Source organism: Simochromis diagramma, unplaced genomic scaffold (assembly GCF_900408965.1).
Source record: "Simochromis diagramma unplaced genomic scaffold, fSimDia1.1 OVJJ01000778.1, whole genome shotgun sequence".
NCBI classification, from domain to species: domain Eukaryota; kingdom Metazoa; phylum Chordata; class Actinopteri; order Cichliformes; family Cichlidae; genus Simochromis; species Simochromis diagramma.
In genome coordinates, this window is record NW_024387438.1 from 130,113 (window position 1) to 150,976 (window position 20,864).

At 42.5% G+C, this 20,864-nt stretch overlaps 1 protein-coding gene across 3 annotated transcripts; it reads right to left on the reverse strand.

Annotated features, from left to right (window-relative positions):
• Window positions 1–1,470: 1,470 nt before the first annotated feature.
• Window positions 1,471–20,574, reverse strand: LOC120722437 (GTPase IMAP family member 8-like). Of its 3 annotated transcripts, none has more exons than XM_040013425.1 (6): window positions 20,076–20,574; window positions 18,065–18,123; window positions 6,964–7,011; window positions 5,991–6,617; window positions 3,683–4,846; window positions 1,471–3,585 (listed from the first exon to the last, which is right to left on the reverse strand). In XM_040013425.1, exons 2-6 carry the CDS (start codon window positions 18,084–18,086, stop codon window positions 2,033–2,035), a joined length of 3,414 nt encoding a protein of 1,137 aa, XP_039869359.1. In that variant the 5' UTR covers window positions 18,087–18,123; window positions 20,076–20,574; the 3' UTR covers window positions 1,471–2,032. The 3 variants fall into 3 exon arrangements, with proteins under 3 accessions (XP_039869359.1, XP_039869361.1, XP_039869358.1); XM_040013424.1 differs by having other exon boundaries at window positions 1,647–3,594; window positions 20,076–20,570; XM_040013427.1 differs by lacking the exon at window positions 6,964–7,011 and having other exon boundaries at window positions 1,471–3,594; window positions 20,076–20,572.
• Between the last annotated feature and the right edge of the window lie 290 nt (window positions 20,575–20,864).

Below are 20,864 nucleotides of genomic sequence, written 5' to 3' on the forward strand. Positions count from 1 at the left end.
ACTCCGTAACATTAATCGCCTCCGCCCCTTCCTCACACCTCACGCCACTGCCATTCTCATCCATAATCTCGTTATCTCTAGAATTGACTACTGCAACTCATTATTATTTGGCCTTACACAAAAATCTATCAACAAGCTCCAACGTGTCCAGAACTCTGCTGCCTGTATTATCACTAGGACTTCTTCTACCCACCACATCTCCCCAATCCTGAAGCAACTTCACTGGCTCCCGGTCAAATTTCGCATCCATTTTAAAATAATTCTGTATACATTCAAGGCTATTCATTCTCTCTCTCCACCGTACCTCTCTGACTTATTACAGATGAAGCTCCCATCCCGCTGCCTCAGATCTTCATCTTCTCTTTCTCTCTCTGTTCCCTCTGCTCGTCTGATCACAATGGGAGGGAGGGCCTTTAGCTGCTCTGCCCCTCGACTTTGGAATTCCCTACCCCCGGACCTCAGAAATATTAGTTCATTCTCTCTTTTTAAGTCCACCCTCAAAACTCATCTGTTTAAAATTGCCTATTCTTAAACTTCTGTATGTTTTAACTTTTATCTTCTATTTTTATCATTGTGTATATTTCCAGTTTTTATCTGTTGTACAGTGTCCTTGGGTGCTTTGAAAGGCGCTATTTAAATAAAATGTATTATTATTATTATTATTATTAGGAAACCTATGAGCTAAAGAAGACTAAATGAACAAAAACATAAACAATGAAAATCAAAATACAATGAAACACAAAAACACTGGGTCACACAACAATAATCCTGACACAAGGCCCAGTTCGGTGTATTTATAGTCCCATTTTCTCCTTGTTGAAGCTCCTCTGTATGTTTTCTGGTTTGTTCCCTGGAATTGGTTTGTTGGTTACTTATTTATTGTGAATCACTTGTACTTTTGACCTTTTGCATTCTCTTAAATACATTAAACAAATATGTTTTCAGTCACGTCTGCGTGACTCCTGCATTTGTGTCTTTTATCCTGCAAAGTATATCAGGTGTTCTCTCTAAAGACTTGTCATATGTGAGTGCACTAACTCGGGTGAAGGTTTGGCTAAAAGAAAATTAGAGCTGTTAGTAATTCATTTTAAATTATGTATGTAATTATTGTGTTTTTGTTTAAGTTTTAAATCTTTAGTGTTGCGGTTTAGGGATAAACACTTTTCCAACTTGTCACTGAGCCACTAAGCACCGCTGTGTTAGAATGAAAATTGAACTGAACTAAATAAAAAGATATGGAACTGAGCATCCTTGATCAGGTCCTCAGAATATTCCTGCTGAGAGGCAACCACATTCCTGATCATCGACACCAGAATTCATTATACAAATATATATATGCACAGCGAGGCTGCTGGTCAGTACATGAAAGATTGGATGTGTAATTTAAAAGGTTTAATTTGATGGTGTGTTCAGTAATGTCAAGAAGCACATAAACACAGAGGTGAATGAAGATGTTTGACTACATCATAGTAACAGTAGAGAAAACTTTATTCATCATTTACAAAGATAATACAAAAAATTATATCTGAAAAAATGAGGACTCTGAGTTATGTAATTAATAAAAAGAATCATGAGACATTTCATGAAATAAAGAAAAATTTGGACATTACAGAAAAAAATGAATTTCTATTGCAACTAATTTTTTACTGATAATTAAACATTTTAAAAATGGCACTTGTTCATTTATACATTTACAGTATAGGTTCAAAATATGCACAAAAATTAGGCTTATAAGAAGAGACAACTAAAAGGAAAATTATGTTAGAACTCAGGAACACAGAAGTGCATGTAACATGTAACAACAGCTAATTACTATACATGAGATGAATTAGTTTTACCAGTCAGAAGCAGTTTTAATGTTGGTGTAATGACCTGTAGTTTAATGATGACACTGCTGAGACTGATGATCACTAATCAGTTTCTGTGGCTGTGATCTACAGCAGGTGTAAAACATGCACAACAACGAATCAGTGCTACTTTAAAGATTCTCTTATCTAAATGACAGGAAGAGAAGAACATCTGATGTTTCATTTCATAAAATGCTGCAGGCTGATGAGCTGCTGATCTCTTCTCCCAAAATATTTTTCATCAACTCATTTAGTTGATCTTTTTGTTTTTCCTGGAGGTCTTCTATGTCCTCCTCATTAGTCAGATTCTTCATTTGTTTTTCATGTGTTTGCATCAATTTCTTGATCTTGTTCAAGTTTTCAGTCTTTTTGGTCACACGTCTCACTAAGTCGTACATTTCCTTCTTATGTTCTTCCCTCTGTTTTGCTAATTCATCCATGTGTTTCTTCTGGGCTTGGTTGAACTCTTCAGCTTTCTTTCTGGCTTCCTCTTCATGTTTCTTCTTTAGATCATCCAGAGTTTTCTTATGAATTTCCTCCAATCCTTTTATTTCCTCTTCTCTTCTTCTTTGATCGTCTTCTTTTTTGATTTTTTCACATTCCAGCTTTTCGTTATAATCTTCCTGTAGTTTTTCCATTTTTTCTTTCTCTTCCTCTCGTCTTTTGTCTTCGTCTTGTTGTTGTTTCTCCCACCCTTCTTTCTGTTCTTTCTCCCACTCCTCTTGTTTTCTTCTCATCTCTTCTCTGGCTTCTTCCAGTTTTCTGTCCACATTTTCTTTTGCCTCTTTTTCTGACTGAATTTGTTTGTCCAGCTTTTCAAGTTCTTTTTCAAACTCTTGTCGACGTCTTTCTTCTTCAGCTTCCTTTTCCCTTTTCTCCTTTTCCCTGATTTCCTGTTCCTGCTTTCTCTTCTCTTCTTCTTCTCTAATTTTATTTCTCATTTTTTCGAGTTCTTTTTCTCTCTGTATTCTCTCCTTTTCTCTTTCTTCATCAATTCTTTTCTTCATAGCCTCCATATCTTCTTTATATTTTATTTCCATCTCTTCCTTTTCTTTCTGCATCTCTTCTTCCTTCTCCTTTAAAATCTTCTGCATCTCCTTCCTTATCGCAGTTTCAGACTCTTGCAGCATCTTGTTGGTAAAGCAGCGCCTTCCATTGACCTTCATCATGCTTTCAATCTTTGCTATCAGCTCACTGACTTGTGTATGGTTTTGTTTGTCACGGTTATTGAACACATGGTATCTTCCTCCACAGTCAGAGATCAGCTTCTTAAAGGAATCATCACAGTTGTTCTTGATGTAGTCCTCTATGGACTCTTTGTCATGCTCCAGTTCATCTCCTCTGGTAAAAAGAACGATGGTGAACTTTTGAGAATTCTTCCCAAAGAATTTCTTGATGAGTTTCAGTGTCTCCTTCTCCTCTGCTGTGAATCTGCCGATATGAATCACCACTAAGAATACATGTGGTCCTGGAGCCAGGAGACTGACACAATTAACCAGCTCCTCTTGAACCCCTTCTGGTGACAAACTTGTGTCAAACAGACCAGGAGTGTCGACTACAAAAACAGGACGACCGTTCACCTCACCCTCTACTTTCTTACAACATTTGGTGACCGACATTTGACTTGATTTAGCTGTAAACTCGTCTCTTCCTAAAATGGTGTTTCCTGTAGAGCTCTTTCCACAGCCGGTCTTCCCAATCAGCACAATCCTGAGACAGTCTGAGTCCTGTTCTCCAACTTCATCGCCTAAAACATGAAAACAATCAGAGTTAACACTTGTATACTGGATTAAAACTCTGGGTCATTGGAAAATATCACAATCTAAACTACTTACCAGTGACAAGTTTTAAGACTTTCTCCATTTGTGCGTGTAAAAATGTTGCAGTTGTATAACAGCACAGTTGTCCTGTAGGCTGACTAATTTTGTCCACAATCTCAAACATCTTTGTAATCTGCTGTTTGTTCTTGGTGTTGAGAACAACAGATCTTCCTCCAGCGCTCTCACAGAGCTCCTGGATGTCTTCATTGTCCTTTAGAAAGTTACCAACAGCTGGATCTGTAGGATCTGAGTCCACAGTGAACAGAATCACGGTGAAGTTATTGACTCGAGAGCCGAATGCATCCTGGATGGTCTCTAACTCTCCCTTATCTTCGTCTCTCAAACAATCCACAGGTAGGACCAGGATGAAGGCATGGACACCCTCAGGATCACAGAGGGAGATACACTTGAATGATTCCTCCATCACTGCCTCCTGAGGTTTTCCATACAAGGCAGGCAGCTCCACCAGGGAAACCGAACGACCACACACCTCTCCCTGATGTTTAACACACTCTGATGAGTTGGAGGCTGAATGAAGCTCAGTCTGACCTAAAATGGCCTTGGCTGCTAAAGTCTTCTCTGCTCCTCTCCTCCCACACAGAACCAGGTTCAGACTGGACTTCAGATTGGGTTTAGCCTCTTCTTTTAACATGAGATATTTTCCCCAGTTTTCACTCACTATCTCATTCATTTCTTCCATCAACTCTGAGGAATCTGAGAAGGAGTCTTTCCTGTCAAAATTAACAAACTGCTGCCTTTGTTTGGATTCTTCAATGAGTTTATCCACTGAGTTATTCCCTTCCTCGTTATGCGTTCGGATGACGATGGAGTGATTAAAAGCATCTTGACCAAACAAGCTCAGGACCAAATTCAGAGTCTGTCTGTTCTTCTCAGTGAAATCAGAAGGTTTGACTAACAGCAGCAGAACGTTTGGTCCAGGAGGACAGAGACTCACACAGCTCTTCATCTCTTTAAACAGCTCTTCCACAGGCAGACTGAAGATGTTGGGAGTCTTTACTACTGTCAACGGTTTCCCGTTCCACTCTCCAGAGGCAGCGCGACATTGCTTTCCTCCAAGGACTTTAGACACAATGGATCTTTTCTTCCCAACGATGATTTTTTCCAGGGCTGATTTCTTGTCATCACTTTTTCCAAACAGCATTATCCTGAGTTTATGTGCTGCAATACAAAAGGTTTTACAGTATTAACTTTAAAAAATTTTAAAAGCAGACATTTTCACTTCTCTCCGGGTACTCCGGCTTCCTCCCAGAGTCCAAAGAAACATGCAGTTAGTGGGGAAAGGTTATTGGAAACTCTAAAATTGCCGAGAGGTGTGAATGAGCGAGTGCAACTGGTTGTCTGTGTATATGTTTTAGCCCTGCGACACACTGGCGACCTGTCCAAGGTGTACCCTGCCTCTCGCCCTAAGACAGCTGGGATAGGCTCCAGCTCCCCCTGCAACCCTGAAAAAGGATAAGCAGAAGCGAATGGATGATTCCTAAGAAGAAGAACTCCAAACACAACTATGTCAGATATATGTATAGGGCTACCCACGGCCTTTCCCTGAGCCAGCCCCTGTGAAGCAGCTCATCAATCAGCACCTGGTGGATGGACCTTTACTCATGGGCCCTTGCTGTGCTCAGCCAGAATGCACCATATGTGACTGAACCTCTGTGGGCCCACCCCCTGCAGTTTTATTTGCACTATTTTTTTTTTTTTTTTGAACATCAGTTGTAAGCATAAGGATGACTATGAGTCATTAGGTTAGGGTTGCAAGTCTGGGATCAGTTTTTGGAATCATAGGGGTTTCGAGTTTTCAGCTGCAAATAACTGCACTTAAAATAAAAACATGGAAGATGACATCTTCACTGATCTCACATTTTATTTTATTCTTAATGATTATAGTTTTTCGTAATAAATTGGATTTTTCACTGATACGTCCTTTTGTTTGTTTGTCCTTGTTTTTTGGCTGTTCGTATTAGGGGTCACCACAACAACATCTATTACTCTATCACTCCTCTTCTGTTACACAAATCCTCTGAATCCAATAATCTTTTCCGTGCTCTTCCTTTTTCACCTCTGCTGCCAGCTCCATCTTCATCATCTTTTGTCCAGCATATCCACTACCCCCTTCTTTACATGTCTAAACCATCTTACTTTGTATCCTAACTTCTCAATCTGAGCTAAGGGATATTTAAGTGCTACATCTTTTTTTATTGAAGGATTGTAGGTAATTTTGTAATTCTCTGATGAAAACGCTGAACATAAAACTGATCATCACATTATTTCATTGCGAAAAAAAAAATGTTGTTCCTGCACTTACCGCCCCTAACAGGATCCAAGCTGGGAGAGACTTTTTCTTTTGGGTAATTACTGGACAAAACAGATTTTTTGTTATTGAAAACATTACAGCTCACATGTTCTCTCATGCTCTTCTTCACCACTGTATCTATGGCTGCTAACAGCTGCTCTTGTGCCAGGTTCTTCTGCCACAACAATTTTTCTCTACATTTCTTGATAATCTCTCCTAACTGTGGATGCTGCATATACTTTTCAGTGGAACTTGAACTCTTGTCTTTGGGCATTATCAGAGCCAGTGAACGATCAAATGATGGATCACCGAAGAGTTCAAGGACCATTTGTAGCCTCTGTTTGTGATCCTCAGTGAAGTCTGCAGGCTGGAGGACCAGCAGAAACACATGAGGTCCAGGAGCAGAGAGTCTCACACAGTTCTCAACTTGTTTCGTCAGATCTTCTGGGGAGATTTTAGGAGACAGCAGATCTGGAGTGTTGATGAGATCGATTTCTTTCCCCTTCAGCTCCCTTTTGACTCTCAGACAGAGGTCTGCTTTATCCTCAGAGCTGAACACAGTTGCTCCCAGTATGAAGTTGCCCACTGAGCTCCTGTTAGACCAGCTGTTCCCCAGCAGAACGACCCTCAGCTCAGACACTGAAAAAAGTATAATTAGTTCAATTATTGAAAAACTAAGTTCATTTTCAATAGAAAATTATCAGTTATTAATCGTTTTTTGTAGTAGCTTTAGTCAAAAAAAAAAGTAAACAAAAAAAATAAAATGTACACTTTCGTTTAATCCCTTATTTCCATTTCATCTAATAAAGATTGTGACCTGTAACTAACAGGCTGATGAATGAGCAGGAAATCCAGGATTAGTAGAAGCTTCATCCATTTTTTTTAAATCCTAAACCTCTTGACACAACATTTGATGCATTAAATTATTATTATTACTATTTTTAATTTTATTCATCATATATGAAATGCTGTTAGTTTAACTTACACTCCTCAAAGTCAGAGCTGCTGTGTTCTGGTTGATTGAAATCCTCATCTGCAAAAATATAGAAACAAATTCAGCATTCCAAATTTATTGAGAACTCTCAAACAATTAGAAAGAGAAGGGGGAAAAAAAGCATCCTCTTTATTTAGTCCACAATAACGTTTCAGCTTCCAACATTTAATTCTGAAGTTTTGCATTGAAAATTCAGTTTCAGGAATACCTGTAATTAAAATCAGTTATTCAAACTTAAAAGAACTGCCATTAGATTTGACCATTTAGCTTAAGTATAGGTTATGTTGAAACATGCAGGTCAACAGAAAACTATTCAGTCAGTTAAAAAAAAAAAAACACTGAAATTTTTAAAATGCTTTTACACTACAAAATTATTCATAAATCCCACCACTGGAAAAACTACCTAATACTGGATTTAGAGAATCTGATATATAAACACAAATCATCTGTGACACTTACTTTCATGCATGTGTACTGACGTGTGCACCTTTTTGTGTTTTTGATGCCCTTTCATTGTGTCTTACTGCAAAAGCACTGATCACTTTCAGTCGTCACGAACTAATAGACATTGGCCTCAGCCCGAATTTTACTTCTGATTGAACCGACATTATCCCACCTGAGATTTAAGACTACTGGTCTCGCCGGGGGTTATTGTTGTGAACAGCAAGCGATGCAGACAGTGCAAGGAGAGGAAACAAAAGCGGGAATACAGAGTTTCAAAAACAACAACATAAACCCCTGCCGCCATCAATCTTCCTTACCAACATAAGATCCCTTGAAACAAAATGAAGGATCTACAATCAGAGATTTACTACAACTCCTTTGTCTGGGAGTGTTGTCTACTGACTGTAACTGAATCTTGGCTCCATGCAAACATCCCTGATATTCTACTCAGGCAAGTCTCTGAGGGTCATGTTTTTTTACTTTTCCAGTACTTTCAACACCATCAGGCCGACCATCCTGGGTGATAAACTGACAGTGATGCAGGTGGATGCTTCTCTGGTGTTCTGGGTTGTTGATTACCTGACAGGAAGACCACAATATGTGCATCTTCCACATTGTGTGTCTGACAAGGTAATCAGCAACACAGGGACACCACAAGGAACTGTCCTCTCCCCCTTCCTCTTCAACCTTTACTCCACATGGCCATGTTTTAATAATCATCTGGGTCATTAAAAAATGGCCAGATGATGCCTTCCTTCAGATACAGGTTTCAATCTGACAGACTGGTCCATTTTTGAACAGCAGGACCTGGAGACATTCACTCAGTCTGTCCTTTTCTATATTAAGTGCTGTGTAGACAACATGACAGTGGCATAAACCATCTGGGTTTTTCCCAACTGATGAGGTGTGAAGTCCAGGCTCTGATCAGAACTCGTAACTCAGCCTTCAGGCTGAGGGATAGTTCTCTGTACAGCACTGCCAGAGCCAACGTGGGGAGGGGCATCAAACAGGCCAAGGAGGCCTACAGGAGGAGGATAGAGGGCCTCCTCACTGACAAAAACCTCCAACAGCAGCCTCAAACTGGCAGAGGAGCTAATAATAAATAAATAAAGAATTGAATTGAATTGAATTGAGGCCACTCCTCCCCCACACCCCCGTACCCCACCTGCCTTCCAGCAATATGAGGCCAGGAGGAGACTGAGTGCATTTAACCCCCAGGAGAGCTGCCGGTCCTGACGGCATCCCAAGGGCTGTGGTTAAAGCCTGCCTGGACTAACTGGAAGGGATCCAGGCTCCTTGACTCATGCCATGGTTCAGAATCAGAATCAGAATCAGAATCGTGTTTATTGGCCAAGTATATGTGCAGACACATACAGGGAATTTGGTTCCGGTAGATGGTGGCTCTCAAGCACAGCAATGTAAATCTCACACACACACACACACACACACAAGTGTCTATATATACACATTACACATACATACACAAAGCTATGTAAACCCACTATAAATAACGAATCTAAACTTATATACATAAAATACAGAAATGAATGAGGTGGAATGAATACTACAGAATGTACATAAGCTGCAGTTGCAGTCTGGCAGTGGGAGCAGTGTGACAGGTCAACTGTTAAGAAGGGAGATGGCGAGGGGAAAGAAACTGTTCCTGTGTCGGGTGGTCCTGGTCTGCAGGCTTCTGTACCGTCTGCCAGAGGGCAGCAGATCAAAAAGTCTGTGTGCAGGGTGTGAGGGGTCTGATGATTTTCCCTGCCCGTTTCCTGGTTCTTGAGAGGTACAGATCCTGGATGGAGGGCAGGGGGGTGCCGATGATCCTTTCTGCTGCCCGTACAGTCCGCTGCAGTCTGCTCCTGTCCTGTTTAGTGGCTGCTCCATACCAGACTGTGATGGAGGAGCACAGGACAGACTCAATGACCGCAGTGTAGAACTGGATCAGCAGCTCCTGTGGAAGACTGTACTTCCCCAGTTGTCTCAGGAAGTACATCCTCTGCTGGGTCTTTTTGAGGATGGAGTTGATGTTGGTCTCCCACTTCAGGTCCTGGGAGATGGTTGTGCCCAGGAACTTGAAGGTCTTCACAGTTGACACAGGGCTGTCTGATATGGTGAGGGGGAGCAGAGTTGAGGGATGTCTCCTGAAGTCCACTGTCATCTCTACAGTCTTAAGAGTGTTCAGCTCCAGATTGTGCTGACTGCACCAGAGTACCAGCCGCTCAACTTCCTGCCGCTATGCAGACTCATCACCATCCTGAATGAGGCCAATGACAGTGGTGTCATCTGCAAACTTTAGGAGTTTGACAGCCGAGTTCTTGGAGGTGCAGTCGTTAGTGTAGAGGGAGAACAGTAGTGGTGAGAGGACACATCCTTGAGGGGCACCAATACTGAGGGACCGGGTTTCAGAGGTGATCTCCCCCAGCCTCACTTGTTGCTTTCTGTCTGTCAGGAAGCTGGTGATCCACTGACAGGTAGCTGGTGACACGCTGAGCTGGGAGAGTTTGGAGGAAAGAAGTTCAGGCACAATGGTGTTAAAAGCCGAACTAAAGTCCACAAACAGGACCCTGGCATAAGTTCCCGGGCGGTCAAGGTGTTGCAGGATGTAATGCAGCCCCATGTTCACTGCATCATCCACCGACCTGTTTGCCCAGTAGGCAAACTGCAGAGGGTCCAGCTGGTGGCCTGTAATGTCTTTCAGATGGGCTAACACCAGTCGTTCGAAGGATTTCATGACCACAGACGTCAAGGCGACAGGTCTGTAGTCATTCAGTCCTGTGATGGTGGGTTTCTTGGGAACAGGGATGATGGTGGAGCGTTTGAAGCAGGAGGGAACTTCACACAGCTCCAGCGATCTGTTGAAGATGCGAGTAAAGATGGGAGCCAGCTGTTCAGCACAGGTTTTGAGGCAGGAGGGTGAGACGCCATCTGGTCCGGGGGCTTTCCTGGGCTTCTGTTTCTGGAATAGTCGGCTCACATCCTGAGTGTGTATTCTTAGTTTCAGGGAGGAGCTATTTTAACCCGTACAATAACCCACCCAGCCAATGTCATTGGCATACTTGACAATGACACCACCGGGGTTGGACAGCGTAAAGGGAAGAGGTAGAGATCTTGTCCTGCTGATTTTCAGAAAACAACCTGAAGCTGCCTGTACGTGTTCTCAGCAGAGCTAAAGATTCCCACATAATTCAATTCAGTTTTATTTAAACAGCGCCAAATCACAACAAGAGTCACCTCTGGCCGCTTTATATTTTAAAGTAGAGCCTACAATAATACAGACAGAGAAAAAGCCAACGATCTTATGACCCCCTATGAGCAAGCACTTTGGCCAAAGTGGGAAAGAAAAACTTCCTTTCAACAAGAAGAAACCTCCAACAGAATCAGCTCCTACCGCTATTCAGTGGAGATCATGCTCTCCCTAACCCCTGCCTGGGTGTTCGGTACTCAGGCCATGTCCACACTAATACGTTTTTGTTTGAAAACGCATCATTTTCTCTCCATTGTGGCATCCCGTCCACACCGAGATGGTGTTTTGGCTCTAGGAAAATGCAGCGTTTTGAAAGCGCTCTCCAAAGTGGATGCATTTGAAAATGCCGTTTTTGCAGCAGTGCAGAAAACTGAGCCTTTTCGAAAACGATGACGCATTTTAGTCATGTGAGTAAGTAATGGAGTGCTGGCTTCCACAGTCACCTGACCTAAACCCAATCAAGATGGTATCAGAATCAGAAGAATCAGAATCAGAATCAGAAAGGGTTTTATTGCCAAATGTTGAGCAGGTTTACAACATTAGGAAATTGCTGCGGTGCTTCAGTGCAAACATACTGTCATAAATTACGCTTAAATAGACATGAAAATAAAAATAAGAATAAGAATTAAAAGTGCTAAGTAGATAGATATATACATGATATATACATGAGTGCAGGTGGTGATCAGTGCCAAACATGGAATGATGCAGTGAACACAGCGTAGGGTCATGTGTTAGTGGTGGGAACAGTCATACGTTTATTGTTCATGTGTCCAACAGCAGAGGGGAAGAAACTGTTCTTATGGCGAGAGGTTCTGGTGCGAATGGACCGGAGCCTCCTGCCTGAGGGGAGCAGGTCAAACAGACTGTGTTTGACCTGACCAGAGGGGTCAGCTGAGATCCGGGCTGCACGCCGCAGTGTCCTGGAGGTGTACAGGTCCTGCAGAGATGGGAGTCTGCAGCCAATCACCTTCTCAGCAGAGCGCACAACACGCTGCAGTCTCTGTTTGTCCCTGATAGTGGCTCCAGCGTACCACACGGTGATGGAGGAGGTGAGGATGGACTCGATGATTGCGGTGTAGAACTGCATCATCGTCCGTGTTGGCAGGTTGAATTTCTTCAGCTGCCTCAGGAAGTACATCCTCTGCTGGGCTTTCTTGATGACGGAGGTGATGGTGGGCTCCCACTTCAGGTCCTGGGTGATGGTGGTACCCAGGAAGCGGAATGAGTCCACAGAGGTGATGGGGGTGTCAGTCAGGATGATGGGGGGGAGTGGGGCTGTGTGCTTCCTGAAGTCCACAATAATCTCCACTGTCTTCTGGGCATTCAGCACCAGGTTGTTGTGGCTGCACCAGGACACCAGACGTTCAACCTCCCTCCTGTAGGCAGACTCATCCCCGTCCGAGATGAGCCCAATGACGGTGGTGTCATCTGCAAACTTGATTAGCTTGACAGACTGGTGGGTGGAGGTGCAGCAGTTGGTGTACGGGGAGAAGAGCAGAGGAGAAAGAACACAGCCCTGAGGGGAGCCGGTGCTGATGGTCCGGGAGTCCGAGACATTCTTCCCCAGCCTCACGTGCTGCTTCCTGTCCGTCAGGAAGTCAGTGATCCACCGGCAGATGGGATCGGGCACATTCATCTGGGAAAGCTTGCCTCGGAGATGGTCTGGAAGGATGGTGTTGAAGGCAGAGCTGAAGTCCACAAACAGGATCCTGGTGTAGGTTCCTGGGGAGTCCAGATGCTGCAGGATGTAGTGTAGGGCCATGTTGATGGCGTCATCTACAGACCTGTTGGCTCTGTATGCAAACTGCAGGGGATCCAGGAGGGGGGCCGTGAGGGTCTTGAGATGGGAGAGAACTAGGCGCTCAAATGACTTCATGACCACAGATGTCAGAGCCACGGGTCTGTAGTCATTTAGTCCAGTGATCCTAGGTTTCTTGGGGACAGGGATTATGGTAGAGGACTTGAAGCAGGGAGGCACATGACATGCCTGCAGTGAGGAGTTGAAAATGCCAGAAAACACTGGGGCCAGCTCGTTTGCACAGTGTCTGAGGGTGGCAGGAGACACACCGTCTGGGCCGGGAGCTTTTCGAGCATTCAGACTCTTAAACTGCTTCCTCACATCTGCTTCATGAATATGAAGAGTTGTGGTGGGAGGAGGTGGTGTGAAATCCTCTTTTGTGTGGGGTGAGGAGGGGGGTGTTGTAGGTGAAGTGTTTGAAGGTGGTGATGGCTCTATGGAGGGGGGAGAGGTGGGGGAATGAGTGTCCAAAGTGCCTCTATTGTTGGGGCCGTTGGAGGTGTGAAGGCTGCCTGATGGCTCGTCAAAACAACAGTAGAAGTCGTTGAGGGTGTTGGCTAAGAGCAAGTCGTCAGTGGAGTGGGGGGTTTTAGGCTTGTAGTTGGTGATGTTCCTAAAACCTTTCCACACAGAGGCCGAGTCATTCTCTAAGATCTGCTGCTGCATCTTCTCAGAGTGCTGATGTTTAGCAACGTCCACTTCTTTAGTGAACCTGTACTTGGCCTCTCTGTAGCAGTCCCTGTCTCCGCTTCTGAACGCCTTTCTCTTTTCCAGCCACAGCTTTTTGAGTTTAGGAGTAAACCAGGGTTTGTCATTGTTATAACTCACCCTGGTGCGTGATGGCACAATGCTGTCCTCACAGAAGTGGATATAGGAGGTGACAGTGTCCGTAAACTCGTCCAAGCTGTTAGAAGCAGCCTTCATTGTGTCCCAGTCTGTAGACTCCAAACACGTGCGAAGCTCCTCCACAGCCTCGTTGCTCCACAGTTTTTTGGTCCTCACGACAGGTTTGGAGAGCTTCAGCCTCTGTCTGTACGCGGGGATTGGGTGGATCATGACGTGGTCAGAAAGTCCGAGTGAAGCGCGGGGCACCGCGCGATAGGCCCCGCTGATCGTGCTGTAGCAGTGGTCCAATGTCCTCTCCTCTCTGGTCGGGCATTTAATATACTGCTTGTATTTCGGAAGCTCATGGCTCAGGTTGGCTTTGTTAAAGTCCCCAAGAGCAATGATGAGAGAGTCCGGGAATGTCCGCTCCATGTGGAGAATCTGCTCCGCGAGTGCGCACTGAGCTGCCTGCGCATCCGCGTCTGGCGGGATGTAAACAGCGGCCAGGATGAATGAAGCAAACTCCCGCGGAGAATAAAACGGTTTGCAGTGAATAAAAAGGTATTCCAGAGAGGGAGAGCAGTGCTGAGCAATCACTGTCACATCTGTGCACCAGCCACTATTGATGTAGAAGCAGACACCTCCACCTTTGGTCTTACCGGAGAGAGCGGCCTGCCGGTCCGCGCGCAGCAGATGAAAGCCCTCCAGCTTGAGCGCGCTGTCCGGGATGTTCTCACTGAGCCACGACTCCGTAAAACATAAGACACAGGAGGAGGCAAAGTCTCTGTTCATGCTTCTCATCAGGGCCAGTTCGTCTATCTTATTCCTGAGTGAGCGTACATTAGAAAGGAAGATCCCAGGAAGAGCAGTTCGCAGTCCGCGTCTCCTCAGATGCACGAGTGCGCCGGCTCGCTTTCCTCTCTTTCGACGTCTCACTTTCCTGATTAGAGTCTGCAGTAAATCTGCCGCAGATGCGACAAATATTGGAAGTAAATCCACAGGTGTTGTAGTCCTGTGGTTAAGGAGCTCTTCTCTGGTGTAAGAATATCCAGAGGAGTGCCCAGACACAGAAGTTATGCACAAAAACAAGACAGAAGTAACGCACTGAAGCACCAGGGCATCCATACACGGCACCATCTTGGAGAAGGTATGGGATAAGATGTCCCGCAGAGTGAAAACCAAAGGGCCAACAAGTGCTCAGCATCTCTGGGAACTCCTTCAAGACTGTTGGAAAACCATTTCAGGTGACGACCTCATGAAGCTCATGGAGAGAACACCAAGAGTGTGCAAAGCAGGAATCAAAGCAAAGGGTGGTTATTTGAAGAATGTGTGTCCAAAACCTTTGACTGGTAGTGTATTTCCTCTTGATTGTATGTGTTGTATATTTTTCTCCTGTTTGTTATTTCCTCCTGCCTGGCTCAGAGTCTCCACTCTAATTCATCCCAGAGGTGTTCTGTCAGTTTGAGGTCTGGACTCTGTGAAGGCCAGTCAAGTTCTTCCACACCACACTGGCTCATACATGTCTTTAAGGACCTTACTTTATGAACTGGTGTGCAATCATGTTGGAACAGGAAGGTGACGTCCACGAACTGTTCCAACTGAATTGGGAGCATGAAGTTCTCCAAAATGTCTTGGTACGCTGAAGCATTAAGAGCTTTCACTGCTGGCGCCTGTTTAGATCTGAGATGAGGAGGGGCTAGAGGCATGAGAGCGGCCAACCCAGGTTTAAAACTGACCCATGGCCATTTGCCATGTCTTCCCTTCTCTCTCTCGACTCTGCAGAAAGTTGGCAGCCTCTGCATGTGCCTCAGCATCTGCTGACCCCACTCTGCAACTTTAAGCAGCCTAACACTTGCCATCATTTCCATTCACTTCTGCTATGCTGAGCATGAACAGAATACTCTGTTAGGGTTGAAAATTATATTTTTATTAAATGATTAAGCAAAGCTTTTTTAATTATCTTTTATACACACTACAATTGCGCTTATATGAGTTGGCATTCCGTCTTTTGAAGGTTCAGAGCTTCATTCATTGATTGTCTGAGTTGATATATTGCAGGATGACGTAGAAGTGCAAAAAGATATGCAACATGCTTACACAAATCACAATTGATAATAAGTAGCAGGATATTCTCTGGACAGGGAGTCCGAAAAAGATGTCCTGAGTGGAGCCTTAGAATCAGCAGCTAGCCAAGGCTACGTAGGGTGCGTTTTTGTTTTGTCTTTCCAATTCCAGGAAAGGAGCATATAGGAGGTCGAGGAGCTGAACGGACACGGGGGAGGATTTTGCAGAAGCCATCAGGATGGGTGTTTGAAGAAGCTAGCCATAATCATTTGTTGTTGTTACTGTATAAAACCTGTGCAGCCATTTCAGGGCCAACCTTGGTGCGAGGCAGTATGCTGTATCATATTCACGGTCCATAGTGCTATGTCACACTTGTAATTTCAACTGCCCAGCAAATTAAATCTTTTTAAATGACACAACATTCCCCCGGATTCCTTCTGAAAAATTTGAAACAAGTAGTTTTCAAAGACGGGGTGATAGTGGCTCAAGAGTTAGCAGTTCGTCTTGTAATCGGAAGGTTGTCAGTTCGAGCCCCGGCTTGGACAGTCTCGGTCGTTGTGTCCTTGGGCAAGACACTTCACCCGTTGCCTACTGGTGGCGGTCAGAGGGCCCGGTGGCGCCAGTGTCCGGCAGCCTCGCCTCTGTCAGTGCGCCCCAGGGTGGCTGTGGCTACAATGTAGCTGCCATCACCAGTGTGTGAATGTGTGGATGACTGGATGTGTAAAGCGCTTTGGGGTCCTTAGGAACCAAGTAAAGTGCAATACAAACACAGGCCATTTACCAAAGTTTATCTTGAAAAAGCATTGGAGTTTGGTTAAGTTTGTGCTGTAAAGATTTAAAGTTAGCAATTTCTACAGGAGTTATGCTACTCTAACGATACTTAAAACAATAGGAAACAATAAGTTACACAAATTTTTGTTGACATTTTTAATTTTAAAGTCTTTTTAAAATCTGTCAGCAAGTGACACGTTTAACTCAAATGAAAGGATTTATATGTTTATATATAAATCATTTAGATTATATAAATTTAAATGTGTTTTAAATTTCAAGCGTTTAATTGCTTGATTTTATATTTATCCAGTAATGTATCGAGACATCAAGGTGCTGCATCTTAAATCTGTAATAGTAAATAAGAATAATCGACACAATTGACTGAATGTACTAAGCAAAAACTTAAAGATCTGTCACTGGATTAAAAGGTAATAAGTACCTACTCATATATGACATTTTAAGTTTTTGACCATGTTTCATAAGGACCGAGTTCATTAGTTTCTGGATGATGACAAATTCTGAGTATTTTGCCTCTATGTACCACCATAGTGGATTGTAAAATCAAATAATTTAGATGTGATTAAAGTGCATTACATCTTATATCCCACAGAAAATACCTTCTGCTGCAGTTCTGAGATAACTAGAGTTAAAAAATGTACACGTGAGAATCTACTTTATTCCTCTCACCACATTTGGATATATAGCAGCTGAGTGAAACCGTACTCCATGTAAAAGTGGTTTTCAGTTGTTTTTCTTTGTAATGCAGCCCAAAATGGACCTCTTAGCCTGATTTTTAATTTTTGTCCTTGTTTTCCACAGAGTTTTTGGTTTTATTAAACTAACATAAGTCTATTAGCAGTGATGTCACGTTCTGTAAAGGACAAGATGGCACTAAGTGCAGGTAGAGGAGATAAAGGACATGCATTTAATAGGCACAGATACAGCATTCAACATTTTGTTTATTGTTTTCATTTTTCTGTTGTGTGTCTTCCAAGGATTTTTTGACTGTTCTTGCAGTGACAATTTTTACTAAATGTGATGTTTCACTTTAACCAAATAAAAACTTGTAATGAGAAAAATTTTCATTCAGGGCTGATTTATGGCATGAACATTTGCTCCTTTGTTAAGAAAGTAATTATTGAATACAAAATGAAAAAACAAAACAAAAACAATTGTTCTTCCTTTAACAATACAATTTTATTTATATAGCACATTTAAGAAACCACAGGTATGCCAAAGTGCTTCACAGAATGAGTTAGGAGCAATAATAAATACAAATATGAAGCACAAAATACAAAATACTAATAAAATATACTAACAGGCGGGTGACATAACTAACCAATAATACACCAGGCATAGTAGGCACAACCCGAAAGGCTGAAGGTTAAAACATTATAAACATTAACAAAGTGATAAAGATAAGTTCCAGTACACTAAAAATGTGGGCTCTAGGAGGCGGGGAAAGCAAGGCTAAACAAATAAGTTTTTAATCGAGATTTAAAAGACTGAATTGAATCAGACGCCCGAATAGCTAGAGGGAGGTTATTCCAGAAGCAGGGTGCGACAGCGGCGAATGCTCGGTCACCTCTGGTCTTGAGCCGAGATCTAGGTCGCATCAGGAGCATTTGGCCTGCTGATCTAAGCGCTCTCCCAGGGATATAAAAGCTGAGGAGATCCTTAACATAACTGGGTGCGGTGTTATTTATGATTTTAAAAGTGAGCAATAAGAATTATTGAGACAGAAAATTATTTTATTTTCATATTTTTATTTCCAACACTGGAACCATTGCTTTGTCTTGAAATGATCAAAAACCAAAAAGTTTCAACCAGTTTTCACATTTCTGTCAGTTCACAGTGTATAACACGGAATCTGATCTCACCAGGCTACAGTGTGTTTAAACAGTGTGTTATCTAGACCAGTGAAGTCTGGCTGGACTCACCAGGTGCTGCTGCTGCTGCCATAATGTCACTCTGCTGAAAATCCCACAGACTGATTGAACTGGAGGGAAGAAAGAAAAAGATTTTAGTCTTTCTTGTTCTAAACCTGCTTTTAGAAACACATATTTCCAAAGACAGAGGGCATGCATTAGAGTTTTGGACAAACAGCGAATACTCAATACTTTCTCTGTACTTTGTCCTCAGATCTCTGCAGATTAAGATGGTTTGCTCAGATGGCAATACAGAAATTATTTACATAGCATTAGTGTGATCATTTTGATTTTTGTTCAGAAATTACACATTTCTTTGAGTTGTTCACAAATCTTTTGTTCAAAATAACATTTATTATTACCATATAACATTTGTGATGGACACTGTTGGAAAACTTATCTCTGACATCAGAATATCATAAACTGTGTGCGGCAGGAAGGATGGGACACAAATCCAGACTCGACAAGCAAGTAAAAAGTAAACTCAAAAAACAGCGAACACAAGGAAAACCAACATTAACTAAACTGAGAATACAAAAAAAAAACTAGACATGCATGCAGGCTGGCAGACAGTAAGGTATGAGAGAGATGCTGGCATAAATGCACAAAAGGATAACGAGGGAAGTGAGAACACACGGGGAACACAGCTGACACGAATTAGCATGACGCCACCGGGGAAGCACACCGAACATGCAAACACAAGACTTTCACAATAAAACAGGAAACTGAGAAACATGTCAAGTGGACAAGAGGCAGATGAGAGGGAGCGAGGGTGAGAGAGAGACATGACAGACTGGGGAAACATGAATTAACAAGACAAGCAGGGGGGGAAACATCGAATGACACAGAACTCCTTTTTGTACAAACATAATTTAAAAAGTCATAAAAACTTTATGGCACCCTTAAACTTTTTTCTTTTTTTGCTTTTATTTGTGAAAAGCCAGTTAGTACAGTTATTCGACACTTTGGTTGAATCAGTGGAAATAAACTAAACAGACCTAAAACTTTGGAAGAAGAGCTGACAAACGACACAACTGGAATCCCTCAAATTTAATGAGATAGGAAGAAGAGAGAAAGTACAACAACAATGCAATAAGAGTAAAGTTACACTGACATCCGTTTGTAAAACATTCTGGATGAATAAAGTACAGGTCAACATTTAAAAGACAAAATCTGTGTTTTGTGAATACAGAATTTTGGCAGAGATCTTTAGAGATCTAAAGCTTACCAGAAGTATGTTTTTACCTGACTTCTCAAAGAGAGATGAACGGTGTCTTTTTGACTGATTGAAAAAAATTCTCTTGGTGTTCAGTTTGGTTAAAAGCACAAAGGACATCACTTCCATCTCAGTAAACTCCTCACATAAAGAGAACATTCAAACCCAGACCTTGATGTGTGGCATCACAGGTTACCAGTACCAACAGAAAGTCTTTACTAAATGTTTCAACTTCCAGTTTACATGTAAATTTAAGAATCTCTTTGTTGCTGAAGTGGATTATTTTACCCTACTTAGATGGTGCCACTCATTTAAGTCAGTTATTCCATAAAAGTACACAAAAGTGATCAAAAACAGCTTAAGCTTTATTACACAGTAGCCTTCAGGGGTGTAAAGCTAAGCCTGTAAGTAGCAGAGTGCAGTGAGGAGAGCTGTAAGAACAGCCGTGCCAAAACCTTTCAGTCACAAAACTGATACTTTACTTTTTAGTAAATCGTGACATTAGCTTTTGAAAGCCAAACAAAAGTTTTGCACTGGTTTAAAAAACATAGCATATCTGCTCCTAAAAATTGGTTTGACAATTTTAACAGTTTGTCTTTGGCTCTCTTGCATGTATTAAAGTTAATGAAGACTAAACTTCAATCAGATAATGTTAAATGTAAATTAGACAAAGAAGTGTCAGAGTGTCATCCCAGTGCGAGGTTGGTGTAAGTCAGACATGAACAGCATATTGGCTCATCTGTACAAGTTTAAGCAGGTTATAGTTCGAGTGATTCCTTTGCAGCAGCAGGTGTTTGTGTGTGTTACCTGTTTGCTTTGCTCTGAGTTCGCAGCTGAACACCTCTGCACGCTCGGACAGACAGCACTGCTTCTTCCTTTGTCTGTTTGTGTCTCTCATGTTGGTGGGTGAGAGAGTGGGACACTTTGTAGGTGGGCTGTAAGCTGCCTGCCCAATCAGAACTTACACTCCCTAAACGAACAAAAAATAACAACTTTTCATTGAGTGGGTTTGATGTTCAGTGTGGGTGGTGTTAGCCTTCCCCTGCACATGACTACAGCAAGAAAAGTCATAAACAGGAAGTTTGCTGAAAGATCTTTGAAGAAGAAGCTTTAAATGATAATGATTTTCTTTATTATGGGAAAGCAGAAAAATTGGTCTGTAACTGGATCACAGATGATTATCTCCCCTTTTATATATACTGCATCTAATTATCCTCTTCAGAGCTTTGTTAATTCGGTTCAATTCAATTTTATTTATACAGCGCGAAATCACAACAACAGTCACCTCAAAGTGCTTTATATTGTAAGGTAGACCCTATACTTATTTGTATAGTTTGTATTGTTTTTATTACAAAGTATTGTTCATTTTAAAGCCTCGTGTGCTTTGCTAGAATCATCATTCATTTAAACTGTAAGGAGCCAGATAACCTGAAGGAGGTGGGCAGGGAGAGGGAGGTCTGGGCTCCTTGTCCCGGCCCCGGGTAAGAATAAGGGCCCAAACAATGCAGCAAAAACTAACTAAAGGTCACAGGCAGAGAGTAACAAACTCCAATCAGAATCAGGGAAGTCATTATGGCTGGAAAACAAGACACAGCT